Source organism: Aristolochia californica, unplaced genomic scaffold (genome assembly GCF_029961685.1).
Source record: "Aristolochia californica isolate CCGP_79_NKW_82.1479 unplaced genomic scaffold, dmAriCali1.0.hap1 SCAF_1, whole genome shotgun sequence".
Taxonomy (NCBI): Eukaryota; Viridiplantae; Streptophyta; class Magnoliopsida; order Piperales; family Aristolochiaceae; genus Aristolochia; species Aristolochia californica.
In genome coordinates, this window is record NW_027181770.1 from 59,096,386 (window position 1) to 59,110,147 (window position 13,762).

The 13,762-nt window shown below is 35.1% G+C and overlaps 2 protein-coding genes across 2 annotated transcripts; both read left to right on the forward strand.

The window, feature by feature from the left end:
• The first annotated feature begins 5,305 nt into the window (after positions 1 to 5,305).
• On the forward strand, positions 5,306 to 5,686 carry LOC137949540 (zinc finger protein 5-like). The gene has a single exon (XM_068795609.1). The coding sequence runs from the start codon at positions 5,306 to 5,308 to the stop codon at positions 5,684 to 5,686; it is 381 nt and encodes a 126-aa protein (XP_068651710.1).
• A 5,910-nt stretch (positions 5,687 to 11,596) lies between these two features.
• Positions 11,597 to 13,056, forward strand: LOC137963760 (CASP-like protein 1F1). Its single transcript, XM_068810958.1, has 3 exons — positions 11,597 to 11,883; positions 11,981 to 12,104; positions 12,455 to 13,056. The coding sequence occupies exons 1-3, from the start codon at positions 11,684 to 11,686 to the stop codon at positions 12,677 to 12,679; spliced, it is 549 nt and encodes a 182-aa protein (XP_068667059.1). The 5' UTR covers positions 11,597 to 11,683; the 3' UTR covers positions 12,680 to 13,056.
• Positions 13,057 to 13,762: the final 706 nt, after the last annotated feature.

The window sequence follows — 13,762 nt, forward strand, 5'->3', positions numbered from 1 at the left end:
TAATAGCTTAAAATAGTCCTTCATGACATGCTTTAGAAATATAGGCTCAATTTAAATCTAGAATTGATTTTTCAAATTAGGGAATGCACATAAGCAACTCAATGAAATAATTGATTTCAAAGCCTTCGATCAGGAATATAAATTTCAATCAATGATTTCAAAGTGTACTAGCACTAGTTCACTGTACTTGACCGAGTACTATCAATATATCTCAAATTTTATGCATGTAAATACCTAGATTTGAAATCTTACCTACCGCTACATAAAGTCAATCAATGCAGAATAAGGTAATTTTAAAGTACACATAGTTCCATAAAACTGTAAGCACCTAACCAATACAACCCAAAAGACCGGTTTAGGTGCGGAAAGCCTAATACTTAACACATATCACCAACATATTCCGACAAAAATAACTCACCAAACTTACATCAAGTTGAATTTAAATTCATTGTCTTATGATAAGTTTGTTACAGTCTTTCTCTTAGTTGACCATCATAACATTGGTCACAATTTTCAAGTTTAAAAGAATTCTAAATTCTAAAACTACCCTTTGAGCTTGAAGATGTTACTCATTATGAAGTAGTTGAATCCCTAAGGGTCTGTTTGGAACCCCTAGAAAAGAAAAGAAAAATATATTTTTTTCTTGTTTGGATACACATGAAAAATGAAAAATAAAAGAAAATTAGTAATTTTTTTAAAATTTATTAATATTTTAGAATTTTGATGATTAAGATTTTCTCTACCCTTTTCTATTTCTTTTCTTTTCTTTTCTCTTGAAATTCCATCATTTTAAGATGGAAAATATTATAACTAAGAGAAAAACTATATTCCTCTCTCATTTTTTTTCTCTCCATGATTTTCACTTTCTTTCACTTTTTATATTCATTTATTTTATTTTATTTTTTAGGGGTTCCAAACAAACCGTAAGGGCCTCTTTGAAACCCACATAAAAAAAAGAAGAAAAAGTTATTTTCTGTTGTTTGGCAGCAGAGAATCATAGAGAGAGAAAAAAAATCACTTTCTCTCTTAGTTAATAAATTTTCTCTAAAAAAATGATGAATTTTGGGAGGAAAAGAAAAGAAATAGAAACTTAAGAGAAAATCTTATTCATCAAAATTTTAAAATACTAGTAATTTTCTTTTCTTTTTTATTTTCCACATGTATCCGACAAGAGAAATTATATTTCTCTTCTATTTTCTCTCTTATTTTTCATGAGCATCCAAACAAGAGAAAATAAGAGAGAAAATCATCAATTATTTTATTTTATTTTCTTTTTCTTTTCTTCTCTCTCCACTTTCTGTGTTCCAAACACAAACTAAAGGATTTTAATTGATGATTCTTTGTTTTCAAAAAACTTTATTACTATTTGATTTGCATTTACCATTCAATAAAAATAAGGAAGACACATGAACCAAAGTTGAGATGGTTTTTTAGATTTTGAAGTCAAAAGCTTATTTCTCTAATAATCGGGAATGACCTAACCACATAGCATAGTTTAGAGCATCCCAAATTGACTTGTTAACCCCCTTTAATTTCTCTAAGTCAAACACTACAAAATAATAAATAATTTCAAATTATATCATATAACTTGGGTTGGAGACATGCTCTCCTGTCTAGGAAATTAAGTGACCTTGGGGTGCCCAATTTGTTTGGGTCCCAAACTCTCATAATTGAGATTAAGTTTAGGCTATCCTTGGGTACCCACGAACTCTCATAATTGAGATTAAGTTTAGGCTATCCTTGGGTACCAAACTTGCTTTACCCTATTCAACTCAAGTTTGTTGACTTTTGCTCTTAATTTTAACTTATTTTGCTTAATTCTCATGCATTCTAGTTGTCATTTCAATTAATTCTATTGATTTTAAGAATTTCATGGATTGGCTCATGGAGAAAAGGAGAGACAACATACTGGGGAGAAAACAAGATGAAGAAAGAGGTTATAGACTTGTGTCTTAACCCTCCCCCTGAAGTTCTATTATATAGATAAGTAAAACTATAATATTATAATTATACCTTTAAAACTTAAACTAATTACATCAATACTTTCTTTATGAGATGACTCTTTATTTACTATCATGCCACCGCGTGTGGGTCTTCTCCTTGGTCTATGGGTTTGGAGCCCATCTTCCACCTCTCTTGGATGTGTGGGTCTTCCTTGATCATATGAGATTGAGTCCATCTTATAACATACTTGGACGCGTAAGCTTGGACCCATCTTCCAACAAATTCAAAGCGCAAGACGATTTTATAATTTACATTCATCAATACTAATCAAGACACATGCAACAGTGATCACACATAAGGTATACACAAGTTTTTTAAGTGATTCACAATCCTTTTGTAGATTTTAGTCCACTCCCAAGATGTTTTAGTAGCTTGAGGTTCCACTAAACTAGGGTTGACCTACAACATCTATAGAAAATTACCTTTATGACAAATTACAATGTTGTTTATACAGAGACTTATGCCACTCAATAACCACAACAATCAATTTATAATAGCACACCCTTACTAAAATTTACAATACCAAGCTAGGCTATACAAGCCTAAACCTAACATAGATTTTCAACAAGTGACTAGGTACAATACCTTAGACGAACAAAGGGATTTTTGAACAACTATCTTGACTACACAAGCCTAGACTCATACAGGGATATTCAACAATTCTAATCACATCGACCTAGATCTACAAAGGATTTTCTATCAAAAAGATTTCTATCTACTTGGCCACAATTGGAAATACAATATCTAAGAATATCGTATTAAAAAATCCCCCTCAATTTTGTTATTTATAATAGAGTATAACTTTAATTGATATTATTATTATCTTGGAGGGACTAGAGGATAGAGACCAAGGCCTGTTAATGTCCCTACTTGGAAATTAATATCCCACGAAAAGCTATAAATATTTTTCTTAGGATACAAATTTTCAAAAAACCTTTAGATAAAATCCTATTAGTGCTTTACTAAGAAATTGCATAGAAAATTTTAGAAAATTTCAAGGAAAATTAATGAACTTGTTAGTGTTTTTTCTAGGGAAATAAATAAAAATTAATAATCAATCTCATACATTACCATACTTATCCGATAAATTTTCAGTAAAATAAAATGTCAAATACAAAAATTACCTTAAAATTTGCCTTGTGCTGAAAGTATTATAGTATCAATTATCAAATGCTTATTAGAAAAATCATATGGTTTTCCTGGCTGAAAAATTATATGATTTTCCTAGTATGAATTTCTAACCAGAAAAATTGTTTCTAGAGCAAAATGAGACACTAATGTACCTAATTGTCTTAGCCTTTATAGCTCCTTAGGCTATTTAAGAGCCTAACCATGAAATGAGGAATTGAGTTGCACTAAATCCTAATTCTTAAACCCTAAACAAAAGTGAATAACAATTGGTCAAGTTAGATTAAAATAAGGATGGAATAGGAAAAAAGGCATCCTACCATTCTACCCCACTTCTCTTAATAGTGGTACCATCCTAACATCTTTTTATTTTTGTTTGCCTTTCTAAAGTAAAGTTTATCTAGTCACTTGATTTTAGGACTAACCTCATACTTATTATACATGAAAGAAAGTAGATAATGAATAGAAAGGCATGGTAAATGATTATATTTATGTAAAATAATTATCCATGACAAATAATAACAAAAACCAAGAAAATAGATGTTGGGTATACAACTAAAGTCTCACATTGACTAAAAGTGGAGAGGATCATAAATATATAAGTGTGGACACTATCTCTATTGGTACGAGGCCTTTTGGGGTAAAACCCAAGAGTAAATCCATGAAGGCTTAGGTCCAAATTGGATAATATCATACTAATGTGGAGATAAGTGATGTTCATAATCCTTACAATGAAGATTAATAAAAGTTTATATAATAAACAGGAAAAAATTAATAGAAACTAATGAAAAAATAAATCCATAAAACAAAAAAGAACATATATGCAATAAACGATTTCTTCTCGAAACTCTCTCAATCTTGGACCGGACTGCAAGACTATTTTTGTATTCCAGTTGTTTCTCCGAATCCTAATTTCTGTCCCAGTTTACTTACAATGAAGAGAGGTTTCATCTCTAGTTTTTCTGTAATCTTGATTTACGTAAGAGGGGGAAACGTTTCCTCGAGAGGGAAAAACAGAGAGAGAGAAGGAGAAGAAGCCATGGCAGAATCGAAGTTACAGAAACGGAACGTTGCCTGTCTCGACTCTCGAGAGGGGGAAGTGGGTTTAGACTTTCGATTTGATGCGGCTTTCGTTTCAGAGTTTCTGACTTGAACAGAGGGAAAGCTTTCAAGGCTTTTCCTGTTTGCCGTTTGCACGATAGCAACGCCACCCGCCGCTGACTTACGGAACGAATATTTCCCCTATTCGGAGAAGGAAGACAAGCCATCCGACGATTGGTCTAACCGAACACATCCAGACACGCGTCCCGGCGGTGTTGGCGCGGGCACCAACCCCCCCGGCATCGCGCACCTCCTGGGCGATTTTCTTATCTCTGTCTCGTTCTCTGTGGCTGAAGTTACGACAAACTGGAAGGTCCTGCTGCAGAGGGGGGAAGTGCAGTCTGTGCAGGGCGTGGGTCTTTGCCTTTCTCACTACTGTTTCACTCCTTCGCTCTGCAGTTCCCGTTTTATTTTACCATACTATCCCCTCTTATTTCTTTTCTTCCCAGAGAAAATCTGTTTGAAACCATCAGTTGTATAGAAGTTCAAATACGAAATTGGTTCGGTGAACTCGAAATAAATGCAATACCAGAACCAGATCTGTGTTCGTTGTTATCGTAGCAATCAATAGACTAATTAGAGTTAAAAATTGAGCTTATCTCCTATCTGTATGATATAAATTGTAGGTATCCACGCATCATAAGACGTCTGTTCTTGTCTCGCCCATGGGAGAAATCTCGGGCGCAAACGGCAAAGAAGAAACAACAGAATCACGCAAGAAATAGCATGAGACAACCCAAAAGCAAGAGATCTTCATTAGTTCAGTTACAACAAATTTATAAGCCTAGGAGAAAGTGCTTACAGAGAATGGGAGACAAAAGTCTGAGGAGCTCATTTAACTAGTCGTTTCGTCATTGCCTGGACCAATTAGTTCATTTAACTAGTCGTTTCGTCATTGCCTGGACCAATTAAACTCACTTTGGAGCTCTCTCTCTCTCTCTCTCTCTCTCGTATGATCGTATCATATAAAGCGGTAAAAGCTGTTGAAGTTAGAACCTCCCATAAACCCTCCCTTCGTTTCCCATCGTTCACTGTTCCTTTTTCCCTGTATTAATTAGTTGCTGTGTTACCAATGGCGGATTCCGGCATGTACGAGTTTCTCAAACCGGTGACATCTGAGAAACCGGCGGTGATTCGTCGGACCTTCCAGTGCATGTACTGCCCCCGAAAGTTTTACACGTCTCAGGCGCTGGGCGGGCATCAGAACGCGCATAAGAAGGAGCGGGCTGCGGCAAGGAGGAGCTCCGTGCCCGAGGAGGTTGCGACGCCTCAGGAAACGTTTTCCCGCCGCGACGACGACAAAAACCAGACTCCAAGACGGTGCGCTGAGCTTCTGGGACCGTGGCTGGAAAGGAGCTGGGGCCTTGGAGTTGTCGAACAGAGTGGGAAACACGGTAACGGAGTCCCGGAGGTGGCCGCTCATATGGAGCTCGATCTTTCTCTGCATTTATAAAATTTTGCTTCCACGTTCAATGCCCCGCCGCCATTTTTTCCTTGTTCTCTTCTTTTCTTCACTACCCTCATCGCTGATAGTTTTTCCCGCTTTTTGTGGCTTCTTTAGGAATTTTTTTCTTTCATTAATAGTGGTGATGGCGTGTGCGCTGTTTTCTTTCTTTCTTTCTTTCTTTTTTTTTTTTTTTTTTTTTTTGTATTATTATGGCCGTCGTTCGAGTTAGAAATATCCGATCAGCTTTTGCCCTTAATGTTGTTTTTTTGTTCAGGTGTTATACGAAATATCGATAGACAATAGAAGCATCGTTATCAAAGTCGATTACATGTCTTTTCTGTAGAACTAATTTCATCTGTTCTTCTGAGTTCTGATCATTCCCTGTTGTCTCAACTGGATGACAACGTCGCTGAAGTTAAACATATCCGATCATATTTTTTTATCAGTTGTTATACGAAATACGACAGAGAAGAACAGAACCGTCGTTCACCAGAGTGGACGAAATGTCTTTTCTGCAGAACTAATTCCATCTGTTCTTCTGAGCTCTGAGCATCGAAGAACTGAATCCCAGTTGTCTCGACTGGATAGCGAGAATCATCTACAAGCCGTTTGATTGTTATCCACTACAGAAACCTCTAAATAAGTTACAGAACTGCACCCTATCAGAGAAATCTCGGACTGGGTTAAGAAAGCTACCGCAGCACTCTTGTTCTCTTCTTCTTTATCATCCTTAGTACGTGGGCGTTGCGATATTTCCGCTGACTGTCGAGAAACAGGAGTCATGGGAAGTTTTGTTCGATCTGGGTATTGGAGTACATGCCCTTACAACACCCAGAGTACGATTTTCTCCCTGCATCCTCTCGTCTGTAAAATGCGGTTACCTTGTCCCTCTCCAATGAGAGAACAGAGAGACGACGACGACGACAGCCATTGTGGTTTGTTCAGACTCCAGACATTTTGTTTTTGTCTCTTCTCAGTTCCAGATCTGTTCACGGTGGGTCCCTGTTGAAAAACAGACAAATGCTGATTTAATTTAGATAATTAAATACTTGTTGATCAATTAAAACTGATTGGATCACCGATATAAGAATTTAATCACCAAAGTTAGAACCCTATCAATGGTCCAGGTGTCAACAATTATCAAGGATCAAGATTAAAGAAGTTTGATCACCAACAAACTAATGGTCAAAATCAAATATCTCAACGGTCAAAGCATCAAAGTTTTGTCAAACAATATTTGAAGTATCAAAATCAAAGTTTTGTTTAAAATATGGATCAATTATTAATATCATAGCATAAACGATGGTTAAGATGCAACGGATTATAATCAAACTACCACTAAAAGAAAAAAGTTACATAAGCAAAGCAAGTAGAACATGAGTCACACATAGAGTCGCAAATAAGGTGCACATAGGTGACACGTGGTGTTGTATGAAAGCTCCATCTAAAGGTAGGAGATGACACCTTTTTCAAATGGAAGTCAATTTATCATGCACTCATAGGCAAAAGAAAACATCTTGGAAGTGTTTTTTTCTCGTTCCATATGTGGTTAGTCAAGCAAAAGGGGGAAAATAAAGGAGAGAAAAAAGGTGAGATTGTTCAACGAGACACCTGCACAAAACTTTGCCAAAATCCTTACAAGGGTTGCTAGAAACATAAATCGTGTTGCAATTCTGTCAAAACCCTTGAAGCCATCATGGAGCTTACAACAAGTAGATATTGAACCACAATTTTGATATCCCTTCTAATGCCCCAAATTTTAAGTAAGCCTAAAGTCTTGATGGATTTATGTAGTAAAACTGAAGTAAGTCAACTAAAGGAGGTTGTAGTTCACCTTTCAAGCCATTCAAGACTTTAATCAAATTTGTGCATGGATATCATAAAACCAAACATTACTTGAAATCTTGTACTTTTTCTTTGTTGTTGTACTTATGATTGTGTGGCTTCACAAACCCAATACCTAACTACATCAACTGCCACTAATTTGACTAAGGATGACAACATGATATTAGTTTTATGAAAGCAAAAACAAAAACAAGAACACAACATGAGAGTTAGAGCCATTTCCCTCGATCTTAACGGGAGATGGCAAGGGACCCCTTCGACATTGTTCAAAAAAATTGGGGAAGAGAAGGCTTGCAACTAGGGGCAAAAGCAAAAGTTTTTCGTTGGGGGGTCATAGTAAAAATAATCAATGTTACCAAAATTAGTTTTCAAATTCAACACAAATCAAAATTACTCATGGGCAATAAGGTAATTCTTGGAAAGTTTGATAATTTAGTTCATTGTAAAGTGTATTCTTGAGAGACTTATAAATCATTAATGAGTGTATTGAAGTAATCTATTTGAAAATAAGGTAATTCCGGGAAAGTTTGATAATTTAGTTCATTATAAAGTGATAAGGAGGAGAATTTCTCTCATAAAATCCTTTAAATATTATAAAAAATAATTAATTAGGGGGTGTAGATGATTGGGATTGAAATATCTGATTACCAATTGACATGTTGGTCAAAGTCAAAGTTTGGAGGTTTTGCCAAACAATCAATCAATTGTTAAAATCAATTTTTGATAAAAATCTAGATTGATTGTTGAGATCCAAATCTAATCAATGGTGAAGACGAAGTTGACTGCACAAGTCATTATCAAAATAAAATTAGAAGATAAATAACACTTAAGCACCACTTAAGCAAATGAGGTGACATATAGTTGGCATATGGCATCACAAGAGAGTTCCACCAAAGGGCCTGTTAGTGCACCTCTGGGTCAGTGAAAGTGAATTAGATTATACTATCACTTAACTCAGATGCATTAGTGCATGCACTGGGCTCTATTTCAAGTGGATGAACTTGAACTCGCCCACGAGTAAATTAGGTGAATTAGGATTCCCACCGAAATCCTGGTTCATCCACTTGAGCTCACGTCTTGGCTCGCGAAAGTGGATCTCGCTCTCCCATCTCCCTCTCGTTCTTGCTCATTATTAATTCGGTTCATTATCAAGCATTTTTTTAATTTTTTATAATTAATTAAACTATCATTTTTAAATTTGTGGAAATATATTATTAATTTATACTACGTAAAATCTATCTTATGTTATTAATAAAATATTTTATTTATTAATTTATTATTTTTATTACTATATTAAATTAGTGATTTAAGAGTGGTAATTGAAATACTATTAAAGTCAGTATTTGATCAAGTATTTTTTGTTTAATTATTCTATTTTTATAATTAATTAAACTAATGATTTTTAATTTGTGGATAAATTTATACTATGTAAAAATATAACTTATGTTATTAATTAGAAATAATATTTATTTATTTATTATATTTATTTTTTAATTACTATATTAAATTAGTGATTTAAGAGTGGTAATTAAAATAAAAGTAAGCAATTGTTCAAGCATTTTTTTAATTATTCTATTTAGATATATTATCAAAGTAACTAATTCTCTTGTTTACACTATGTTTTTCATTTTGGCCACTAACACAGAAAAACGTTTTCCAGTGCACTTTACATCTATCACATTAATACCAACAAGTGATTCACTTTCACTTATACTAGTTCATTCACTTACACTAGGTAAAACGCAACCCATACCCCCCCCCGTTTTCTCTAAGTGAAGAGGTGACATAATGATGACACATGGATTAGTAGGAAAACTATTGAAGTGTCATGCTTTCATGGGAAGAAGAAAAAGTTTATTATGTTATTCTCCCCATGCATATGTAACTAATGGATAGGAAAAATCGCTAAAGAAACATGCAAGAGTTCTAGATATTAAAAATACCATCATAAAACATGTAACAAGTGGAAATCTTGTCATCACTCTATCAAATTTTCATCAAAACTATTACAAAACTTGCAACAATAGACTTTCTATCGTAACTCATCCCTCCTAATGTCTCAAATTTTAAGTTAACATCAAACAATATTCGTCGTTACTCTTCCACAATCTTTTGACCCATCAAATGTTATAATATGAAACCAAATTTACTTGACAAGTCATTCAAGGCTTCAAATCAAGATCATTTGTAGGGGATTGAAAGTGAGATGACCAAATGAGATAAGACCTCATATCACTTAAATTTTTATAACTTTCTTTAATTGTTGTAGTTATCGTTGATACCTATCTTCAGTTTGGAACACATGCATAAACCACCATTCTTTCTTTCCATGAAATTGCAATATAAATTTGGTAAAAAAACAAAAAAGACAACGGAGATGTGATGTAGGCTGGCAATCAAATGAGAAGGGACAAGATTCTGGGATTTGTAGTTTCAATCTAAGCATCTTCAATCCATATTCACAAAAGCAACACGAAAAATAGTGATTTGATAATTCATATTGAAAATACAACAAAACTTTCCTTCGTTGTAATCAGATTTGTTGAAACAAAAAAAAAAAAAAATGTATTCCTCTAAAATGGTAAAGATTGATTATTGGGTGAAAGAGAGCCAGACATGGAATGATTGGATTCCATTCATCACATAACCAGTTCATGTCTTCATTTTTCATCAGTCCATTCCAGTTGCTCGACCAAATACAACCTCCTCAAAGCTTTGACAACTAAATATTCTAATCCAAACCCAGCTTCTGCCATGAATGAAGAAGCGTGAACGCAGTCTTCATATAATAAACAAACCCATCAGTCCCATTAACTGTTCGATCATTTAACCAAAAGCCAGTCAATTACGGAGATGTTTCCAGTTGCAGCATTGCTTAAAGGTCAAAAGCTTACACCGAACAAAACGCTTAAACAAAATGTTTTGTTAAATTTGACCGAGAAATAGTTTCATTACAGCAACCAAAACATCATTCGGGGCGTTTATTCTAAAGCTTATTCTATGCCAATTTATGCTGCTAAGTAGCCCCAACGATATGCTGTTCTTCACTGACTCCAAACCTCCAAACTTATTCTTCCTTTTTCATAGTTTGATGCAAGGAAAGAGCATAAGCTATCCTAACCTCCAAACTGAAATATTGAATGACATAAAATCTAAGACAGACGTGCCGTGTCAATCTCTATTAGCCTCTTTACTTCAATTGCCAGGACATGAATACCCAGTGATGTAAACCTACTTATTAAAAAATTATGTTTACATTACAGGAGTCACTCTTCCATCCCAATAAACTCTACTAACTTATTGTCTTCTGTCATTAGTTCAATATTCCATCTTTCAATTACAATTAAATGATGTTTTTGGAGAAAAATTCAGCAAAAGGGTTCGAGTTTCGTATAATTGGACGGCTTCGATTCCGTTTTATACTAACACAACGCTCAGGCCTTTTTAAACTATAAAATTAGTGGGTCAGCATGGTTGTTAGCCTACTAGACATGTTTTGCTCAAAGTGAAGCATAAGCTTTTAATTTGATTCTCATGGTATGCTTGTTGTCATTTTATCATTAAGCTGGTTCCTAGATGAATTGAAATAAAATTAAAGGTTGAGACTCCCAAGCCCTTGTATCTATCACTTCTTCCTTTTTTTCATATACAGGACATAGGACTTGTCTGAGACGCCTTTCCAAAGCCAGAAGCAAAACCCTTTGATGGTTAAAAACCAATTTCAAAAGGGAAAGAAGGAAAAGACAGAAAGAACAGAAGAAATGAATTGTTTCCAGAAATTTGTCAAATTAACTTAAGTTCAAAGTCTGCTACCCAGTTTCTGATATTACAGTACAATGACCTGGATTGGATCAATAAGCATCTGCTTGCAAGAATTCATGTTTGTATATTTTATTGGGAGAGAGAGAGAGAGGGAGGGTTTGAACAGGACCAGGCTTTCCCACTTCTGAGAGGGAAATTCGTTTATTTTATCTGGTATTCTGATCAATCACCACATTTTTGACTTGGATTATCTATCACTTCAGAGCCCGGAAAGGAGCCTCCTCCTTTTTCTTATAAATACCCAGATGCCCTTCTTCGGATTTCCACGACTCTTGGCTTTCATCTGCGAGTTTCCCCTCTTTTACCTCTCTTCCTTGTTGTTCTCCTTCTGCTGCAATGGCGAGTAACTTGTCTAAGATGGAGCTGAACTCCTCTCAGAAAACGAAGAGACTATTCGTTGTGACCCAAGTATTGATTCGGCTTGCAGCTTTTGGAGCTTCGCTGGCTGCAGCTCTGATCATGGCCACCACCAAGGAAAGGAAAACGATTTATGGTTTCGAAATGGTAGCCAAATACACCTACAGCAGTGCCTTCAGGTAATATGAGAAACTGTGGCTGAGAGATATCTCATATCAGTTTAACAACATCGTGTGATTCTTTGTCTGAACATAAATCCTCAAAACGTTTTGACAGGTTCCTCGTTGGCGCTAACACTGCTGCATGTGCCTATTCTCTGGTTTCCCTGCCTTTTGTTTTAATGTTCACTGCTAAAGGCTCAGGCCAGAGGTGTTTTTTCTGTTTGTTTCTCCTTGATCTGGTATGTTGTTAAATCTTTAATTTTTTTTTGTGTTATCTCCATCCTCTGTTTTCATCTCCATTTGCAGGCCGTTGCAGATATTTGAAGAAATACTGCTTTCTTCTTTTCCTCAACAGAAATTCCCTTTACATGTTGTTGCCATTGTCTTCTTCAACCAAAAGCATGAGTATGAAAAGGAAAAGAAGAAGAAGAAGAAGAAGATGGAATTTTATAACTCATATTTTTATTAATTGATGATGCATTCTTTATACAGATAGTAGAGATTAAACCCAGATCGTTTTTTCACTGTCAAACCACCCCAGGAGACTAATTTTCTGAAACTGATGCGATGTATTTACTGTGAACAACAGATGGTGATGGGGCTTCTAACGGCAGCATCTTCAGCAGCCACAGCCATTGGTTTTGTGGGCAAATATGGCAACAGCCACACTGGTTGGGGTGAAATTTGCTCCTACGTTGGCCATTACTGTGATAAAACAACCTACTCGGTTGTCTGCTCATACGCTGCTTTGGTTCTCTTCTTCTTCATCACCATCCTCTCAGCCACAAAGCCAAAACCATCCCCAGTTCCGTAGGAAACGGCAATCCCTGTATTTTCAATATAAGAAAGAAGTAACCAAAGGTGCTGAGTGAACAGAAAATGGCAAAGGAAAAACCAGTTTCCAGAGAACAAAAACAGAAACAGATATCATGCAAAGAAGAGCCCAGCATTCAAGTCTCTTCCTCCCAAGGGTTTGTTTATGTGTTGAATTCTCTGTTATTCGCCATGCTGATGGCAAGAGGAAGAAGACTGTTTACATTAATCTTTTCTGTTCTTTTTCTGTTTAAAGGTTAGAAACTGAAAGAAAATGTGTTGTATGCAGCTTCAGTGGCAATAAATAATGTTAGAGTGTCAGAATTAGTTAAAAGATGTGTGAAAGCTTGTGTTGTTTCATTGAAACCACTGCAAAAGATTGTTGGGTTTGCTGTTTCCATTAAAGAAAGACCTCATCTAAACTTAATTTCACCTGAATCTTCCACTCAGAAATCATGTAATGGGAAATGCAAAAATGCCCAAAGGAAGTGAAGTACCTGGATTTTTATTAGCTGTGGGAGCCATAGGGGAGATCTGGACAACAGGACCTCAACTGCAGATTGCTTGCAGTGTTGGTAAGGTTGTTGAGAGGTAGTTGCAAAACTTTTTGGAAACAAGATCACATCCAGGCCCAAAAAGCTACAAAGTTGAGAAAGTAGTGTAAGGAACCTAAGGGTCACTCTGGTTTTTTGTTTTATTTAAAATCATGTCATAGTTGACATACTCTTCTCATCTTTTTTGTTCCTGTGCATCTTCCTGTGTCTTGGAAACCTACTCTCCTTGTGAAATTGAGAAGGGGACGACTTGACTTTTCTTTGGACCATGACAAAAGGGAGAAGAATAGATAAGGGAAAGGATTTCCCTCTTTTTTGTAAAAATTAATTTTAGGTTTTAAAGTCTTGTTTCATTATCTTCTATTTCGTATAATATAAAATTTAATTTTATATATTAATTATTAAAAATTCTAATATAATTAACATATTTTATTATTTATTTCAGATATTTTTTAATTTAAATAAAATATTTTAGTTTTTAAAAATCCTATTTGTTGGTATATTGTTGAGGGAATTTTTAGGTATTAAGT

Bases quoted from the DNA above. Each gene is read 5' to 3' on its own strand.
- LOC137949540 (XM_068795609.1), top strand. From the start codon at position 5,306: ATGGCGGATTCCGGCATGTACGAGTTTCTCAAACCGGTGACATCTGAG.
- LOC137963760 (XM_068810958.1), top strand. From the start codon at position 11,684: ATGGCGAGTAACTTGTCTAAGATGGAGCTGAACTCCTCTCAGAAAACG. The intron at 11,884-11,980 runs GTAATATGAGAA...ACGTTTTGACAG, and splicing joins ACCTACAGCAGTGCCTTCAG to GTTCCTCGTTGGCGCTAACA. The intron at 12,105-12,454 runs GTATGTTGTTAA...TGTGAACAACAG, and splicing joins GTTTGTTTCTCCTTGATCTG to ATGGTGATGGGGCTTCTAAC.